The following is a 20,012-nucleotide window of genomic DNA, read 5'->3' on the forward strand; positions in this document are numbered from 1 at the left end:
TGTATCCATGTAAGGGTCTGCGCTCCCACCACTGGTTATTATAAGCGGGAGAAGATAACACTGGCCCCGCATAAAACCCACCCTGGCATCAGGCCTTGGCCGGGAGTCCACGCGGGATCACGCAGTCATGGTAAGAATTCAGAACAAGACAAGACCCACAATGTGATTTTAATGTTATCAATGATGTAGGCCAGCAAGAAAGCGTCTAATAAGAGGCAGCGAGGAGCACAGAAGGCTTGCTCCAATGTCTTCTCCATGTTTGAGCAGTCCCAGATACAAGAGTTCAAGGAGGTAAGTGTGAAAACATATCAACGAAGTGAACGCATCAGAAGGGCTCCATTGTTGTTTTCCATAGGCTTTTGGCTGCATCGACCAAGACAGAGATGGTGTTATTAAGAAGCAAGACCTGAAGGAGACCTATGCACAACTCGGTAGGCTTTTCTTCTGTACTAGTGCTTCACAAAAAACAAAAACAAAAAAACAGTTTTCCAAGTACCATCACTATGACAACATTAAAATGCAGTAGCTAGTAGTCCTAAAAATGAAACAAAGCGGTTACTACAGTGGACAGCTGATCATGTTATCAGATTACAGGGCGCAGGAAAGGGTTCAGATAAAATCCAAATATATTTAAATTAAAAGCGCAATATGCTCTAAGTGAACTATACTGAACCCCCCCCCCCAAAATGGTGTGTTGAATTAGCTTATTTTGTCAAGTAGCTGCACGAAATAAAACCATCTGGATTCCGATACATTTTTTTTAAAGTAGATGTATATTCTACTTTAAAAATGAAAAATGTATCTGGATCCAGATTTTTTTTTCTATATAGTATTGTAGCAATTTTTTCATTTGCCATGAGGAGTCTTTGTGACATGTGTACCACTAGTACTTAATTTTGCTTATTTTTATATTCGTTTTTAAAATAAATTGTGGTCCTTTTATCACATAAGTTGGAAAAATACATGCACTGTATGTTTAAAAGGGCTGGGGGGGGGGGGGGGGGATGCTCCAAAGGTTCACGCCATGTTGCAACTGGGCTTCTGGCATGTCGAGCCTCAAGTACACTATTAGGATGCTGCTTTTAAAAGGAATGAAAGGAGCCCCTTTGGTTGGGCATGATTGAAGTCACCTGTGACCACACCCTCAGCAACGCATCCCTCCCTCTTGCAGAGCCGCCGTTCTGTGCTCAGAAAATGCGAAATTAACAACGTCATTCAACGTGTTTGCGTGTGTCAGGAAAGCTCAACGTGAAGGAAGAGGAGCTGGATGAAATGTTGAACGAGGGCAAAGGACCAATCAACTTCACCGTCTTCTTGTCCCTGTTTGGCGAGAAACTCAACGGTGAGAATTGATCTCATTGCCAAGAAAAATTGTTTCCACGATGCTGGGTTGTGATTTGCTCGTGATTCGTGTGCAGGCACTGATCCAGAGGACACCATACTCGCTGCCTTTAAGCTCTTCGATCCCAACGCGACAGGTTTTGTCAACAAGGAAGAGTAGGTCTTGACAATCCACCCATCTCACACTGTATTTACTTTTAATGCAAGCTCAATCGGTATATTCTTCATCTGGTCCAGATTTCGACGACTATTGTTGAACCAGGCGGATAAATTCACACCAGAGGAGGTCGGCTTATATTCTTTCAACCTTTTAAATATCATTTTTTTTCCAACTGTGAGCCGTCAGTGATGTTCCCTCTGGCTTTACTTAAAAAGGTAGATCAGGCCTTTGCGTTGGCTCCCATCGACCCGACAGGAAACATCGACTACAAGTCCCTCTGCTACATCATCACACACGGAGACGAGAAGGAAGAGTCCTGAACGAGGCCCGTAACAGTCCTTGAAATCGCTGGAATAAATACTGTAACTGTACTGTTCACAACAGAGTCAATATTTTCCATAACTCTGTAATTTTTTTCTTCCAAGTTTCAGATAACTTTCTTGTCATACCACCCACACATTTATGCATGAGCTCAAAAGTCCCAAACAGCGAATCTCAACTACCCCACTCAATGTTGAACCACATTAAAAATGGATGGAAAATTCCACAATACTTCAGGCTTCATATTTTAACATCCTTTCTTGTTATAGAGAGTGAAAAAGAAAATAAGAAGGAAATACACCCAGAGATAAGTAAAAATTACAAATACATTTGTAATTTCAAGTTATTGTAACTTTATTGAGAAAATTAATTTAGCGGATTTTTAAAAATTAATTTGTTAGACCTTAGTATGTACAGGCAAGTTTTAGTCAGTAGATTTTCCTGTATATATTATGCAGTTTTTTTGGAATCTTTTTTTTTCGTTTTCATCACCCAGCAAGTCGAAGAAAGACGCACAAGTTAAAAAGCCAATGTAGATTTAGTGAAAAAAATATTTGCTCATATATCCAAATTCATCGAATTTTTGTACACTACGTAATCTACTCTATATGTGTGATATAAAATATTTACTTTAGAACAAATATCACCAAATTTTTTTTATAACATGAGCACAAAAAAAACACGGAGGTTACAAATTCTGTATAAATATATTCTATATATTTTTAATCATTCTCATTATATACAGTAATGAGTAGGAGTAAAGTAGGCAAAAGGAGGCAAGTAAAAGGAGAGGAGTAAAGGAGGCAAGTAAAAAAAATGTGTCAGTGCTTCCATCACTGTTTAAGATTTTAGTCACTATGACAACACAAATATTTGGTCCTCATTTTTATTCTGTGTCAAGGATCCAATTTTACATATTCTCAAATTCACCCCGATTGCAGCGCCAAGCCCCTTTTACAACACCCCTGACAGTTGCCATGGATATGACAACAAACCCCTCACATGAACTTAAAGAGGCCACTACTTGTTGCTCATTCACTGAGAAAAAAGAACAATAAATTCTGGGATCTTTTGAAATCCTGCATGACAAAATGGGCTGCTGGGTTGCATCCAAATGAGCACAAGTTCTTCTCCCGTATGGTTGGCGTCCGGATCCTGCGGGTCAAGATGCCGATTGCATCTGGAGCGTCGGGTCGAGTGGACGTAGGCTTGCCGGATGGACTGAAGACAGCGGCCAAATTTGACCACAGGAACTGCGACTCATATCTGCAAAGGTGGGAAGGTTACTGACAACTTGTATCGATAGAGCAACTCAACTGTATTTCTAGAGCACTTTAAAACAACCACCGCTGTATACAAAATGCTGCACATGGAGCAAATGTAGACTTCTCAACGAACTGTCAATGGTTCACATGGGAAAAAATGTAAACAAATCGTCGCTGCTGTTTACTTTTGGAATTTTGTTGGAGTGGCGGCTGGATGAAATCTTTCATGGCAAATAGCGTCTCTAACCAGATGGGTAGTGATGAAATTCAATGAGAATGTAATGCGCTGCCTATTTTACCTAAAAGACACAATATTTTTGACCAAATTTGGTCCTAACTGCTCATCTACACTAAACGTGTATTTTCAAAAAGTCATCAAGAGCTACTCAGTCTGCGGGCTGCCAATTATCCATCCCATCCCTGATGTGAAGGCAGTAATGCATCCATCCATCCATTTTCCGAACCGCTTGATCCTCACTAGGGTCGCGGGGGGTGCTGGAGCCTATCCCAGCCATCTCCGGGCAGTAGGCGGGGGACACCCTGAATCAGTTGCCAGCCAATCGCAGGGCACACAGAGACGAACAACCATCCACGCCCACACTCACACGAGGGACAATTTAGAGTGTCCAATCAGCCTGACATGCATGTTTTTGGAATGTGGGAGGAAACCGGAGCACCCGGAGAAAACCCACGCAGGCCCGGGGAGAACATGCAAACTCCACACAGGGAGGCCGGAGCTGGAATCGAACCCGGTACCTCTGCACTGTGAAGCCGACGTGCTAACCACTGGACTACCGGGCCGCCCGGCAGTAATGCAGTTAGAAACAAATCTCAGATTTCAGGATACAGGGTCTTTAATATTGATAACAACGGTGGTACTCAGAGGGTGAATATTTGTAAGTTAATTTGGTGTAAAATGGTGAGAACCACTGACACAGATATAAATAAATCGAGTAAACGACTACAGTAGTACAGTTCTGCAGTTTGAAGATGATTGTATTCATAATTGTGACCAACTGTTTTGGACTTACTTCAAGGTCAATACATTGGCATCTCATTGTTATTATTGTCATTCAAATTGCAGATATTTGGAAGAGAGGAAGAAAAACAAATGTAAATTAACAGAGGTAAGAGATGCCTTCAAGTAACCCCCCCCCCCCAACATACAGTACTTACATTGAAGATATCTGTTGATGTTTCAGGACACTGAAGGCAGTGCCGATCATTCAAGTAGGTGCCCGTCGGTCCCGATCAATAACATGCATCCCGCACGCTTACCCAACATACTAACACTTGATTTGGTTTTCAGGTAACGAGACTGAAGAACAACACAAGACGGAAGACGTCGAGGACAAAATATGCAGCAAAGCCTCCATCGCACGGCCAACCAAAAAGTCACACTTGTGTGTTCTACTTTAATCACCTCACAAATTGCATTCGGCACATTTATTGTCAGGTTTGGTGTTATTTACGTGCCATACAGCACAATTTGTTTCAGCTGTTTAGGAATCCGTGTGTAATGTCAAAATCTGGAGCATGTTACAAACGGAGTGGCATTATTTCCTTATACCAAATGATTGTGTATCACAATGTTTTCCCATGTACATTTAATGTTCTCCAGCCGTTCTCGATAGAGCGGGTACAACATGCAAAACTCCACAGAGCAAAACCAGAGCTGAGATTCAAACCGAGAACCTCTGCGGTGCGAACCATTACGACACCATGCTGCTACATTCACGTCATGCACCAGGAAAAAATCCCGGCCAATTAGAGGATGGCAACATTTGTAAACTCTAATTTAGAAAAAAAAAAAAAAGCAGCACATGAAGTGGTCATCAGGCATCCGGTGTTTGTATCAAATACTCTCTTTGTATTCAATGAGTTACGTTCAACATCATGACAACCAAGATCAAGAAATATAGAAATAACAGCAGCACATTCGCCATTCATCTCCTCAAAGTTCACTATTGCACTTGCGCAAGACACAGTATGTGATAGCACGTCCGTCCAGGTCGCGAGGAGAGGAGTTTTTTTGGGGGGGGGGGGGGGTCTGGTCCTGGCGACATCTTCTCAGTCGCTGTTACTGCTGCTGTCATCTCCCACCACCATGTGGCTATACTGCTTCTGCTGCTGCTCCTTGAACGACTCCTTCACCTTCGCTCGCTTCAGGCCTCCGTCCCTGTGAATATTTTTACAAGCCGTTATTCTACCGATCATCCCATCGAGCATAGGAGCTGTAAGTATGACTGTTGTCACCAGCTTCACACTCTACACTGTATTATCTGTAACTCTGGGTGTGTATGACTTTAAAAGCGACTCTTTGCTCCTGACTTTAAAACAGACCAAATAAACAAAAGTCATGTCTTACCATTGTAGGTCCACGAGTCCTCCCTGGTGAGCGATGGCTGACTTGACTCTGTTGGCAAACTGGACGGCATCTTCCCCCTCCTGGATGCCAGTTTAAAATCACGTGTGTGTGTGTGTGTGTGTGCGATATGCAGTGACGTGTTGCACAGACCTGTTGATGCATGGCGGGTAGATACCAGACATTGCAGACAAGAGCCCAGCTGGTCATCATCCTCAGCAGATAGCTCACCATGCTGTACTTGGAACTGTTCCAGAAGGCATCTCCAAACTTGGGGTCATACTGGGGTTGGAAAACCAAGAGAATAACATTAAAAAAAAAAGTGGAAAAAAATCAATAATAAGCTAATTACTAGGGGCGAAATAAAAACAAGTTTCAATCAGAAAATGAGTTTCGATTTGATTAACCAAATCAAAGCGTTCACATACAAAAAAAAAACATGAAATGTAAAATAAAATATAGTGATGAATCCTTATGATCAGAAAAAAACAGGACAAAACAAGTGACCAAAATACCTTTATGGCAATGGGGTAAATTGTTGCTCCAATTTCAAAACTCCCCTTCTTAAACATCATGACTGACGTGTTGTTGATGCAGGTTCCTATGGACACCAAACAGCAACAACATCCAAAAGTGAGACAAGGAGAGCATGTGTATGCGTGAGGTCCAAAACCACATTATGGACTGTCGTACCCCTCATCACTCAGAGATGAAATAACAACCTGCAGTGACGCTACCAAGAAAAACATCACACGGGCGTTTCAACTTGCCTTCTGGGAATATCAATATGGGGAGCTTTGTCTTGTCATTCACGTGATCTTTTAACCTGAGGGTGGCACAGAGAGGTCATGGAAGCCGTTGCCAGTTTAAATACAGCACAGGAAATTTTAAGTAACAAACAAATTAATTTAACCATTTTTCATTTTCTGCAAATATATGCTTTATTGCGGTGATTCTTAAAGTGTGGTATGCGTGCCAGTAGTGGTACGAAGGCTCCCCCTAGCGGTATGTGAGTCAATTGCTGGTACTAACCAAATGCATCGAACAAAGGGTCAAGACATTCAAATGTAATTTTTAAGTCTTGTTTTATACTTTTGAGATGTAATTTTTATTTTCTTTTTATGAGCATGACATTTTTATTCAATTACTAAATATGTACGTTTTTTCTTTTATAAATATAATTCAATTGTGATATTCCTTGTATTATAGTTTATTTTGTCTTGTTTCATTATGGATTTTTTTTTTCCTCATACGATTTCAACTTTCTTACTGTAAACCTTAGGGTGTTTTTGCCATAATACCACAACTTTGTCATTTGTCTTGTTGTTTCATAAGATGATGATTCTATGTAGAATTTGTTTTTTTCACGTAAAATGTGGACTTCTTGCAAAATGACATTTTTTGAATTGTAATATCACAACTTTAGGAACTTTAGGAAAGCGATGGCAAGCACGGAGGGTCAAATATGTGCAACTGACCTCTTGGTCACCAGATGACGATCTTTCATCTCGGCTCGCTCGAACCACACGTGGGGACAGGATCGCACCATGGCCCGCTGGATCACCCCCATGAGACCTCCGTGCACCTGGCCCACCTAACACACGTGGTTTGATTTTGCACACTTTTGACATGGTTTACAAGAATAAAGAGTCACATGTTCATCTTCGCCAACACAAGTGTAGAGTGATTAGTGATTGTCTACTTCACAGTTCTGAGGTTCCAGTTTCGAATCTTGGCTATGGCCTTCCCGTGCGTAGTTTGCGTTTCTTCCTGTGTTCTACACAGAGACTCCCAACGGTGTGGTTTTCTTCATTGCTGACCATATTGAATGGTTTCATTGATACCCTTTTTATTTTTTTACATGTCAGTGACAAGCTAACTCTTTGATGACTGAAAGAGGAAGAGATGTGCGTAAGTTTCCGTTGACGAAACAACTCGACAAGTGCCTTGTGGAAAACTTTCTATGAAGCTCAAAGTTTTCCACATAACTCCTGGCATTAAGGGGTTGCTAGTCATTTTCAGGCTAGAGTTAGCTTTGTGTGTGCTAACGTCAATGCGTTACCCAATAACCCAATTTTGAGTGACTGAGAAATGGAGGGAAATGTAGCATTTTAGACAGGTTCCTGTTCCCCATCTGTTGAAATGAACAGCACACTCGGCTTCTGTAACGTTAGCAGCATGCTTACAATAAAGTTGGGGGGCCCACACATACACAATCTTTTTTTTTTTTTTTTTAAATCAAAGATGGCCACTGTGGAACAGTCACAAAAGCGCTTAGGAAACCTTCAAAGACGAGGGGTTTTCAGCCCATCTGTTACTTGTTTGTGTAACTCTGTACCTGTTGCTGTGTCAAACGTTTCAACAAAGGAAGGATAAAACCAGTGATCAAGCCTGACAAGTAAAGGTGAGCCAACATCTTCTTTTTACAAAAATACTGGGTGAGGGCCATGCTAGGCCACCCCCTGGTAAACATGAACTGTCACCATCTTCTAAATCTCTCCTGAGAGTTGTGCACCTGCTGTTGATTCTGCCTCTTGCTGGCGATGTTGAAATAAACCCAGGACCATTACAACAGAGCATAAACCACCTGGATGCTAGGCTATCTGGGCTACATCCATTCCTTTCTTGCTACCTGAACATCAACCTCTGCAACCTGGGCTAGCTTCACTGCTACCTGGGCTACATCAATTGGTTGCTTCGCCTTCTTTCATGATGTCTTAATCATTTGGTTTTTATTTCTGTCATTGTGGACTTAAAGTTTATGTGTCTCACTGTGTTATTCTAGAAACCTTCTTTGGGACTACTGCTGAAAATGAGCATTTATGCTAAGTCCGGCGAATTTACACTGTTCATTCTTGTGTTGATTAATGTGCACTGTCCCAATGAAATAAATTAAAACAAACAAACAAAACAAAACTAACTACATATACGTGATAGTTTTGGCCATTGCTCGAAAAGAAAGATCAGAAAGCTGAAGTATAGGGTGGGTGCTGGTCATGTGGTTAATATGCTACTAAATATTTTTGTTTTACCTGTTCGATAGTTGAGGCCATTCTATTTTCTTATCATAATACTGTAGTATTTTGTCAAAAATTAGCTGTTGAATTTGAGTTATGTGATGTGCATTTAATGAGGAATCCTTTTTTTTTGTCAACTAAAGCTATCTCGTCTAGGAATTACTAAAATGTAGGTCAGGAATGGGTATTCCCCTTCTTACCATGGCATAGCAGGCATCATTGCAGAGTATCACAATGTCAATGGGGGTGGTGTGATTAGCCACACAAATGCCTCCTTTTTGGGGGATATTTTCCCTGATGTACCAAGAGGAAAGCGTGTCAAGACAAATCAAAGACCTTCATATGCAGCATTTTGTCTTGGTTTCGCTTGCCTGTTATGATAGCGGATAGCAGCGGAGAGGCCTCGGGCACAGATCCTGTAACACATGACGTGGACCCACTCACTGAGCCAGAACTTCACCCTGATGACAAATACGGAGCATGACCTTGAAAACTGCGATGCTAATCATAAAAAGTCATAAGGGATAGTTGACAATGTGGTTTGTAGCTACCTCCAATTGGGGAGCAGCCCCACTGCAGATGTCCCGATGACCAGCCAGGTGAGGCCAATGCAGGCCAGAGTTATCCTGAGGAGAGAACACAACGCGTGGTTTGCAACACTGACGGATTTGTTAAAAAAAAAAGCCTGGAACCAATTTTTCTATTCCTGTGAACATAACCTTGGAGTAACCTTGGTTTTAATCTTCTAGCCGCCGTCAGTCATTACTTTGCTTATTTAATGATGGACACACTTCTATCGTAGCCTATTTAGACCACTTTCAATTTTCTATGCTTTCACTGGAGTCTAAAATTGCAGAATGTGATCTCTTAAGTGTGTTTGTTTGTGTTGTTTGAGCAGACGCAGGTGTCCGTATGTCAGCAATCGGTGTACTTCAATGACGTCAAGCTTACGATTATTCCGTCTTGTCCACAGAAGATTAAGTTTGGTAAAGCTTTCTATATCAAGAGTCGAAAAAGTGAAGCATTTCGATGTTCTCAAAAAGAGAATGTGTCCCACTAACAGAGCCAGTAATGAATAATAGTGTGTCATGTTGATGACCTTTTATGAGTTTCAATTAGATGGTCCAGCCTGAAGAGTGAGTCTAATATAATACACTCTATGATTATTGATTTAAGGTTTTTTTTTTTTTTTTACAGTTAAGGAATAGTATGAATAAATAACTAATTTTAAGGAGGAAGTTCTGTCTCATGGTAATGCAGAGTACTGATTATAGTATGAAATGGAGGCTACAGCTCCTATTTTACCCCCAACAATGAGGAGCAAATTTTTATTTCATGGAATCTTATGATGTTATGTCTCCGGGACTCCCTTTGTGGTGAGTAGTGCTTCCTCAAAGACACCCAAGGGACACATCAAAAACAACAACAATAAATAAATCATGAGTGTAAACCTGAGAGGTGCGAGGATGCAGTATCGGACAAAAATGCCAAGTCCATAGACCAGTGTTAGCCTCAGACTGATGTACTGGAAGTCATTGTTGGTGCGGGTCAGAAGGTTCCAAGACACCAGCTCCTCTGAAGTGAACCGCTGGGTCACCTTCAATCGAAAGCTGAATTTCAAAAAATTCGGATGATAACTGCTGTTCATGACGTGAAACAAAGTCACGGGTCATACTTCATCCTCCACAATGCTCTCAATTCCTCGGCGGGTGAAATAGAAACAGTCGCTAAGTGTGAAATCGCCGCCCACTGGAGGTTTGGGGCGACTTCGCCTTAGTTCCTCTAACTCTTTCTCCATGGAGCCGTCTTCCCTCTGGATGAGAGCTGACACCCACACCCACGCATGCACACACACACACAAATGACATAAAAAAAAACATTTTCAGACAGCTCAGTTATGCACATGCATTTTAATGTCAGCTTGACCCGACACAATACGGGGCGAGCAAATATGACGATCCACTTGAAAGATGTCATCACAAAAGTTGATCTGGTTTCAACTGATAGAGAGGGCAAAATCCAGGATGACAGATAACAGCATAGATTCAAATGTCCAATCGCACAATTATTGGTGCAGTACTATCCGCTTAAGCACACATGCTTTTTATATTGACTCGAGACCGGGTTATGTAACAATACATTTAACAGTGACACACTTTGCAAGCGCTCAATGCTGACGTAGCTTGTTTCTTTCTTCATAGCAAGGGGTGACGCAAGTCTAAAAACGAACGTTTGAGGAGGCCATCTGGAAATTGTGGCTTTCAATCGCGAAATCTTATAACATTCTTCTCTAATATAACTTAATCCCCCCAAAAAAGACTTTTCTTTGAAAATTGCAACTTCAGTCTTGAAAATAGACATTTTTGAAAAATACTTATTTAAAAATATATATTTTTTTCTTTTACTGCGGTTCTCATAAAATGTACGACTTTTTAAATCGCAAAACGCAGGCTTTGCTCAAAACTATTATTTTTATCTTGAAAATATGCACATCCAAAATCACCACTTTTCAGGATAGCCCCAAAAACGTCACATTTGTTCAACCATTAACACCCAATGTTCACAGAGAGCCATTTTCAATATGTTTAGATTTATCAATAATTTGTAAAAATAATATCCACATGTGTACAGATTTGTGAAAACATACTCATTTTACCAAATCGTGATATAAAAGGTTTTTCGAGTGATATAAGGTTTAAAAAAAAAATCTTATACAGTATGAGTTGAATCACAAAAAAAAGTTTTTTCTCTCTAAATAAATTACTTTATTTAATAAACTTCGCTCCAAAATATGTTGCGCAATTTTTTTCTTCTTAAGAATGTGCCAGTATTAACTTGGAAAATATATTACTTTAATCACAAATACATAGGAACTTTCATTTTGTTAATATGGGACTTATCCAAAATATAAGTAATTTTTTCTTTCTTTCTTTCTGTCTTTCTAGTCTCACACAATAACGACTTTTAACTTGTGGCGTAATCATGGTTTTCTTTTCATCAAAATAATTCTCCATACGGGAGGATTTGAAATGCGCACTGACTGCAAAACGCTCCCCCCCACCCCTTCCTACGAAGGGGTCTACCACAGCATGTGTGACACCGGCGTTGAGTAATAGCATCTTGTGAGATAGCTCCCTCCGCAACTTGACCCTGTGGCCTGTCATAAACGCACACGGCGACTTGTGTTTACTGCCTGCAAAGAAAGCCACGTTCGTTGCTACATCTTATTTTTTGTGGTCTTTCAGCATGCTTCGCCTGGCTCGAACTACATGAGGAAATGGCACGTTGCGGCGCCTCCATATTTCACAATATCTATCTATCTATCGATCAATCTACTTGTTCAAATGCCAGGTTTTTGTAACATGGACAGTTAGGCATGGATACAAACAAACTCAGATGTATTTTTTTTCTGTTGACTCATGTGCGTTGTCCTTGGGGGGGGGGGGGAAGAAAAAAAAAGGGCCAGCAAGTCGTAGTTAGCCCCAAGGACAACGTCTAGTCCACAAGTCCGTTTTAAAAATAGGTCACCGGTGATGCGACACGGTGATTTACTAAAAATGAACACAGAAGAGTTGTTTATTTAAACTTAACACTGTACACATTTTTAATGTGCCAAATATCCTAGATTTTGTTACCAAATACAATACATTGTGCTCAATGGAAAAACTGTTTTTATTGGCCTAGATATTTCAAAAAAGGTCATTTTAGAGCTGTAATTTTAATACACACCGTGGTCATACCGGTAGAATCTAATATGGGCCCATGCCAACTCCAAAAAGCAGTTGGGCTTCTGCTAGACAAAATGAAATTAAAAGTCAGCAAAAAGCCACTGGAATAGCTCGACCTGATGAATGAAATTCATTTAAAACGTGACAAGTCTGTGCTGAATCCCATTTAACATAAGTTTGATTGGTTGATTCTGCATACAGCCACGCCCCCACTCAGAAGAGGGCGTGCACCTTAGTTCAACCACATGATCTAGTTATTTCTCCCTGCCCCTTTCCAAAAGATATTTTTTACATTTTCAGTTGACTTGTGCGTGTCAATTTATTTATTTATTTTTATATCGCAAAAACCTGGCGCGTGAACAGCCTGTACACGTTGTAATCCATCAATTGTACTTACCACTGGATGCAGAAGCTTTGAGTGCATGTTCTTCTGCCGTTGCCTTCTGCAACTTTAGTGTGGCCCACTAATAAGAGAAAAAAAAAACATGACCACGATGAAGTTTTTACACTTCGTTTTTTTAATAGTCTAGTTGTTTTCATCATGGTTGCAGATAAGGTGGAACTTATTCCAGCTGGCATTGGGCGAGAGACAGGGTCCACCCTCGACTGGTCGTCAGCTAATTAAATGCTTGGCAGATACAAACAACTCTCCATACACACTCACACACACACACTCTCACAATTTAAAAACTTCAGTTAACCATAGATGCAAGTTTTTTTTTTTAACCAAAGCACACACACACAAAAAAAAACTGGAGCCTAGATTTGAAGTAGTGTACCTCCAATATTTTGACCAAGATGTCCATGTAGGTCTCCGAGATGCCCAGTGAGAAGCCAAACATGGCAGGGATCATAATGAGGCTGACGATCAGGCACAGCCAGATCCTCCCAGCCCAAACCACAACAGCCCAAAAGTCCTCCATCTCCAACTCTTCTTTTTAGAGCCTATCAGAAGCTGTCACACTCAATGTCAGCGATTTCCAGCTACTCTGCTGTTGAAAAATCACCAAACTTCATTTCATTAGTGCGAAAATTATTCTTGATTGACGACAAAATAAAGTATCAATTTGTTCATCTATCTATGCTAGCAACGTAGTGAGAAGCAAAACAATTCAATGCTCTTCCACTAGATGGCAGAAGGTATCCTGGTGACATTCTTGGAACGTGATTAATTTGAAACAAGAGCAGTATTAAGAAGTTCAATGACTTTGTTACTTGTTAAATACATTTTGTACTGTGTGTACTTGGCTCCAGTATTCATTTTCCTGATGACTTTTCACTCCTTATATTTTAAAATGCTCATCTCTGTACTTTCTGTTACTCTGTCAAAATAGTTGTATTACTTTTTTCGTCGTCAGCGGATGTCAACATGATATAATAGAAGACATCAGAGGTTAAGTCAACTGTTTTCAAGATCTCAGGGTCCTATTAGGCATAAAAAACCAAACAGGGACAAAAGAAACAAGGAAATTGAACCATGGGGTATTCACAAAAAGGACAATAGATCAGAGAAGCGAGACACTCGAATGCACCCCTGCATGAGAGCATTATTTATTCAGGGTATGGCAGAAAATACAAAACAATCACTGAAATAAATACAAATTACATTTACAATTAAAGCTTTTCTATTAGAATTAGCTAAGCATACAGTCAGTATAACCTTTTAAATCCAGCAAACTATGGTTCAGTTGTATTTCACTTTTTCAAGTGCAGTACAAAACATTTGCTTTTACTCTTTAAGAACATTGACGATTTTAAACCCCAAAAATATAATTGAATTAAAAATGTCTGTTAAACATTTTAATTGAAGCATTAAGTGCAGCATTAATGTTCAATGTTGATTTACAAAAATAAATACAGGTATCATTTTTAGAAAGAAAGACTGCCTCGTATTGTATGTAGACTAGTTTATTATTGAAATGTTGGTTATTCGTCAATAAAGTGCACTTGGAAAGCTTGTGAGTATTTTTAAGGTGCCACGTTGTGTATTTAAAAAAAAGAGAAACACTTAACTATTGACATTTTTGTTTGGTGGTGTGATTTTTTAAATTTATTTTAAATGTTCAATATGAGCTTGGGTTCAACAAAAGTTGTGAAATGCTGCTCTTCGTAACCACTTCATAAGCTTTAATACTTGGACAATACTGGACTGCACTCAGGACAGCTCCAAGTTACAAGACAAGCCGTCAGCGATCACTTTTAAACCGACAAAACATGCAACGTTTTCCTCGATCGACTCGTCAGTACCTTGCACAGTCAACATATTTGGATGTTTCCTACCTTGGCTCGTCCCTTGTGGCGAAAAGCGTCATTATTTCGGAAGGAAACTGCAACTCGGCTTGTCTTTCTTGACTCACTCGCGACAAGACTGCACGCTAAGCGGATTGGGCACGCCCATTTCACCATTTGCGTGCCAAAGTTCAACGAGTTGCGTTCAACGGCGTCAAAGCAACGCGAGCGATGCTTGATTGGTGTTAAACAAAATTTAAAAAATAAAACTCGTTTATTAGGACAGAGCCGTGCCGTGATATCATCCCTGAATGACACAGAAGCTTTACAACTCAAATGATAGTCATGACAATAAAGTTCATTGACGCATAGGTTTAATAAAGTATAGTACTGTATACATGTATAGTATACCATTACACGAGATCAGCAACTAAACAGAAATGAGCAACTAAAAACTTTATTTGTAGACTGCTTTAACAACCCCAGCTGTAACAAAGTGCTGGTCATAAGATCATAAGGGAAACAAACCACAATAAATACAATAATATATAATAAGGAAAAATCCGAATTAAATTAATATAATTAAAGTAATATATACATTAGTTCTTTTTTCAATTAAAATATACAAGAAAAGCAGTATTCACTGGCCCAGAGTTGTATTCCCTGTCCAGAGTTTTATTCCCTGTAATTGCACACTCTGCATAGCAGGATTCTCCAATGGTAATCTTGCGACGTGACCGTGCATTGCAACAAGATGAGTTTTCAGAGTTTTATTCCATGTAATTGCACAGTTTGCATGGCAGGATGCTCCAATGGTAATCTTGCGATGAGAGCGTGCATTGTAAATAAACAACTGGAGTTTTCTTGTAGCCTTTGTTCATCTGTTGGCAAGTAGCATATACAGTACAGTATACAGAAGGATGCTTCATATCTCCTGTCCTATTGTGAAAATCTTCTTGGAACCGCAACTCCAACCAAATTCAGACTACATTGTGAGTAGGTTATTTCCCTCATCTATACTCCAGCCCAGTAGATGACGGCAATGCACTGTAAATTGGTTTGCCATCCGCCATATTAAATTTACTAGAACAAGAAATTCCTTGCCGCAGGGGCTTGTGGGTAACAACACTACGTCTATGTAGACGCCATTTTTGAGCGGTAATTGCGAGCGGCACATCAATGTTAGTTTTTTTTAAAGCAAAATGAAGATATGCCTCAGTACTGTGCTGCGTTGGGTTGCGTGAATAAGCGCACGGCGGAGACCAAAGCCAAGAGAATCACATTCCATAAGTAAGTAGATAAAACTTGAAGAATGCGACTTCACTTAACAATTTACTGTAGTCATGTTTAAACGGTGACAGGAATGAGCTAATACTAGTATCGCTCCAGGCTTTGTTTTCGTTTGATAGAAGGCGGTGTTTTCCTCTTATATCCGTTTTAAAAAACCACTCCGATAACATTGGATGTCCCGACACGGTCCCTGTTGCCAGATGGGCCGATGTTGCGGAAACACGTCAACAAAATAAAATAAAGCGGAAGTAAACACTTCTTACACTCGCACGTCAAATCTGTCGCCATCTTTTCCCGGGCAAAATAGACTTCGTGAACGCGGTTTTGGCTTCCGAACGTAATCCCACGTAGATTTTGCAACAAAACCCACACAAAATAAACACCAAATACGTCCTTTGCAAGCCTGACTTTTCAAAGAAAAGATGCCCGACTCGTGTGCAGCATGGGGATGTACAAATCGCCGCACAGCCCAAAGCAAATTGCAGGGAATTACCTTTCACAGGTAAAACAGAATGAGCTTTTGGGGTTAAATATGAAGCACAGAACTAGCGTGTCACTTACACTACCCTCAAAAAGTTAGGGATATTTGTCTTTCAGGTGAAATTTCAGGACGAGACTAAAAGGAACTCAAACCAACCTTTACAGGTGAACTTAATGTGACCTTCTCGAAGCTTTTGAATGCAACTGTTCAACTGTTGAATGTTTCAGTCCTCTTTGCACAAGTTGCTATTCTCTAACGATGATCTTAACAGCAAAATTCACAACAGGCGTTTGATCCATCAGTCGACCAATAAATGTCCTGGTTCAATTTGAGCTGGTCGTCCTCATCATGCTGTTCACATTTTGACATCATGAGACCAAGACGACGCCTAACAATGAATCAACAGTACCTTGCCATTGTGATGCTTCAAACAAGACATTCTCAAACGGAAGTGGCCACTGAGCTTAAAGTGTCACAGAGTGTAATCTACAGGTAGCTACAGAGAGACGGGAAGAGTCACAGAAAGATATAGAAGTGGACGTCCTTTGGCCACAACCCACCATTGTTGTTAGCTTTTCTTTCAATTAATCGTTTAAAGTGAGAAACTCACCAGTGCATCCTTTTATTTAAATGTCCTACTTTCGTGATATGATATCACTAGCGTGAACTTTTTACATTTTCCATAAATTTCACCTGAAAGCCAAATATCCCCAATTTATTTGTGAGTAGAGTATGTTAAACTATCGATCGCTCTGCAGCTAACATTGCTGATTCATAAGCACTCGTATGTGGTCATATTTGCAGGTTTCCAAAAGAGAAGTTCTTGAGGAGGCAGTGGGAAGTGGCAGCAAGGAAGAGAGGTTTCTCCGCCACCAAGTCATCGGTTCTCTGCAGCGAGCACTTCAAACTCGAGGACATTGACGCCACAGGCCAGACTGTCAGGATTAGGGAGGGAGCCAAACCTTCTGTCTTCAGCTTCCAGTCTCCTGTCCAAAAAGTGAGTCTCGTCGAGTGTAAACTTTGTGGGAATTCATGATCATTGAAGGACTGGCTAATTAATTGACTTTTCCGCTGCCGGATTTATGGACCAGGTGTACTTTTTGATGGTGAAATAGTGCACTGTAGAGCTGACGTTAGCGAACAGGAGAGCCATTCTAGTTGTCTCAATTATATACAAATTATATTCAATCCATCTTAACATAGTTTTCAGTGGAAGAAATGTATTCCAAGTCAGTGGTAGTAAATTACTTTTTGCCAGTGGTGCTACAGCTCCTGTTTACAAACATTATAAAAAGGTATTTTTATGAATGTGATTTTTTTTTTTCACCCTCCACATCAGCAAGTGTTTACCAGGACAACACAAACCTCCAAGAAAGCTCGAGAGTCAGTGGCATCTGTTGCTTCAAAGAATGTGCCGCAGACTGAATCACCACCACCACAGCCATCCCCTCTTCCTGATGTTGTGAGTATAATGTTTTTTTGTTTGTTTGTTTCTTTTAATGGTGAACCTATCTTTATTCTTTATATTTTAGACTTTTGTGTCATTTATCGATTGCGGAAATCCCCTCCCTGTCACAGGAAGCTGTAGGTTATCGCCGTTGCTTTTTGTCTGTTTTAACAGAATACTTAATTTGTCTAATGCCCCTGTATGTAAGAAAGGAGAGCCACGATCATGATGTATTTTTCACCCGTTTACTGATTGCTGGTAAACCGGTAAAACACAAACACAACAAACGCCCTCATGCAGGAGCAGATGTCGGCCACAAGTGCAACACTTTTGCCATGGCTGAAATGCTGGTGAGCGTCGCGTGCTCCGACATCCGTGTCATTGGCTTTGCTCCCTTTTCTGAAACACGTCACATTCACATGCTTGAGTGCGGATACGATTCGATGTGGGCATGTTTTGCTACCATCAGAAAATGACAGTGGAATATCAGAGATGGAACGGAATCCATTCCATGATATTTTCTTTCATCTTTAAGTGGGGCCTCCTGATATGGCTTTAAAATAAAATTGGAATTTGAAAAAAAAATCCGTCCCATGCCCCCTTTGCCCTGAATTTTAATTGAAAGTCCCATTCATAACTTTGCTGCTGTGAATTGGGAATTTCTCCATTGCGAGACTAATAAAGGTTTTCTTATCTTATCTTATCTTATTCTAGGAGCACTGCTATGCGCTGCCTGCGTCTCCTGCCGGTCTCAAGGCCCGACTGACAGAGGCCCTAGCGAGGGTGGAGGGTCTAGAGCGCGAGCTGAGGAACGTGAAGGACCGAGAACGGCGGGCCAAGAACACAGTGTTTGATCTTTTGGAGGATCTGAGGGGAAAGAACCTCATCAACGAAGAGCTCAGAGAGAAGCTGGATTCATACTCGGGTGAGGTGACGCATGATCTTGTTTTTGCCGTCGTTGTCTGGCCTCCAAGCATGAATTTGGCCACTGCAGGCCCAACTGGCCAAATTTAACGGAACCCCTGTACGTTGGTCCCTGAAGATACAATTGACCCAACATTTGGTCAATTCAAGTGACACACATCCAAAATGGCTGCGTTTGAATTCCAGGTCTGCCAGTCCACCTATTGTCCAAACAGGGCAACGACTACACTCGAGACCAGAGAGAGTTTGCCCTCACTCTCCACTTACATGGTCCAAAAGCTTATAACTACCTGAGAAAGTCTCTCCACCTCCAATTGCCACACCCACACACTCTTCAAAGGTATGTGAACTGTACTTTGAGAAACTCCTTCGAAAAGTAATCAGAAATGAAAGCAGTTGTCTTGTCCCAAAAGGTGGATGAGCTCCGTAGATGACAAGCCTGGGCTTGATTCTGTGTTGGAAAGAACCGGCGAAGAAGCGGCCGAGGATGAATGTGAGACCCTCGCTGACACAGAAACCGATATTCAGCAAAATATAATACATGTAATCTGTTTAAAAGATGTGGACACAGTCCCCCAATCAGAAGACAACCCAGGAGTATCATAAACTTGCAGTATTTTATTTATTCTTTTTTTTTTTTTTTTTTTTACAAGAGTGACCTCTAAAATGTACATAGACTGTTAATAAGATTAGACATGCTCAGTTCAATTTCTTATTTGTTGGATTTTTGTACCACGGAATTAAAGTGAAGCTTGATTTTTTTTTTAAGAACTTCTTCCTTTGCTTTTAAACATGTTGAGAGGCTGTTGCAAATAACTTTAAGAAAAAAAATCCTCATCTAAAACCTCCAGAATCAGAACACCGTTTTGTACCATTTAATATACAACAAGTTTTGAACATTTGCACAGTAAAGCACACGAGTTACTTCAATGGTGTGAACTGAAATTGTTTTTCCAAGAAATAACAGGATAACCCCTCTCTCCCCCCTACAATATCCACAAATAAGGGAATTTACAAATGCCTTCCTGCGAATGTGCTGCAACCACAATAACAACCCATCCATCCATCCATTTTGTAATCCGCTTATCCTCACGAGGGTCGCGGGCGTGCTGGAGCCTATCCCAGCTGTTTTCGGAGAGTAGGCAGGGTACATAGTTGCCAGCCAATCGCAGGGCATACATGGACGAACAACCATTCACACTCACACTCCTCACACCATGGCGTGTTCCATTAAATCCCTGCTTTTGGAACGTGGGAGGAAACCCTAACTACGTTTAAGGTGAGCATAAATACCTTTTCATAAAGGCAATGAGAAGTGTACCTAATGTTGCGGCCTTTGAACTGGCCGCATCATTTAAAGGCTTTGACTCGAGAAATGCTGACCTCGATCAAGAAAAGCCCCAAACCACCCAGACGTGTTACTCACCACAACACAAGGAGGCCT

General features: G+C 40.7%; 3 protein-coding genes across 8 annotated transcripts; 2 read left to right on the forward strand and 1 right to left on the reverse strand.

Moving 5' to 3' along the window:
* Positions 1–21: 21 nt before the first annotated feature.
* On the forward strand, positions 22–1,872 carry myl7 (myosin, light chain 7, regulatory). The gene is made up of 7 exons (XM_086112567.1): positions 22–130; positions 190–291; positions 356–431; positions 1,238–1,342; positions 1,419–1,497; positions 1,579–1,627; positions 1,717–1,872. Exons 1-7 carry the CDS (start codon positions 128–130, stop codon positions 1,819–1,821), a joined length of 519 nt encoding a protein of 172 aa, XP_085968693.1. The 5' UTR covers positions 22–127; the 3' UTR covers positions 1,822–1,872.
* Positions 1,873–4,677: 2,805 nt separating this feature from the next.
* Positions 4,678–14,580, reverse strand: agpat9l (1-acylglycerol-3-phosphate O-acyltransferase 9, like). 5 transcript variants are annotated; one of them, XM_086112564.1, is made up of 14 exons: positions 14,478–14,580; positions 12,977–13,189; positions 12,595–12,661; positions 10,145–10,293; positions 9,921–10,066; positions 9,021–9,095; positions 8,841–8,930; positions 8,670–8,763; positions 6,931–7,046; positions 6,223–6,278; positions 5,968–6,053; positions 5,606–5,734; positions 5,456–5,535; positions 4,678–5,266 (listed from the first exon to the last, which is right to left on the reverse strand). In XM_086112564.1, the coding sequence occupies exons 2-14, from the start codon at positions 13,118–13,120 to the stop codon at positions 5,158–5,160; spliced, it is 1,341 nt and encodes a 446-aa protein (XP_085968690.1). In that variant the 5' UTR covers positions 13,121–13,189; positions 14,478–14,580; the 3' UTR covers positions 4,678–5,157. The 5 variants fall into 5 exon arrangements, with proteins under 5 accessions (XP_085968690.1, XP_085968686.1, XP_085968689.1 ...); XM_086112560.1 differs by having other exon boundaries at positions 5,456–5,734; XM_086112563.1 differs by having other exon boundaries at positions 5,456–5,734; positions 12,977–13,142; positions 14,478–14,572.
* Positions 14,581–15,541: 961 nt separating this feature from the next.
* On the forward strand, positions 15,542–19,498 carry LOC147205128 (THAP domain-containing protein 6). 2 transcript variants are annotated; one of them, XM_086111431.1, is made up of 6 exons: positions 15,542–15,716; positions 17,002–17,194; positions 17,537–17,659; positions 18,359–18,569; positions 18,755–18,908; positions 18,982–19,498. In XM_086111431.1, the coding sequence occupies exons 1-6, from the start codon at positions 15,637–15,639 to the stop codon at positions 19,172–19,174; spliced, it is 954 nt and encodes a 317-aa protein (XP_085967557.1). In that variant the 5' UTR covers positions 15,542–15,636; the 3' UTR covers positions 19,175–19,498. The 2 variants fall into 2 exon arrangements, with proteins under 2 accessions (XP_085967557.1, XP_085967558.1); XM_086111432.1 differs by lacking the exon at positions 15,542–15,716 and adding an exon at positions 15,759–16,218.
* Positions 19,499–20,012: the final 514 nt, after the last annotated feature.

Source organism: Hippocampus guttulatus, chromosome 5 (genome assembly GCF_054856545.1).
Source record: "Hippocampus guttulatus isolate MCC_2025c chromosome 5, RoL_Hgut_1.0, whole genome shotgun sequence".
NCBI lineage: Eukaryota > Metazoa > Chordata > Actinopteri > Syngnathiformes > Syngnathidae > Hippocampus > Hippocampus guttulatus.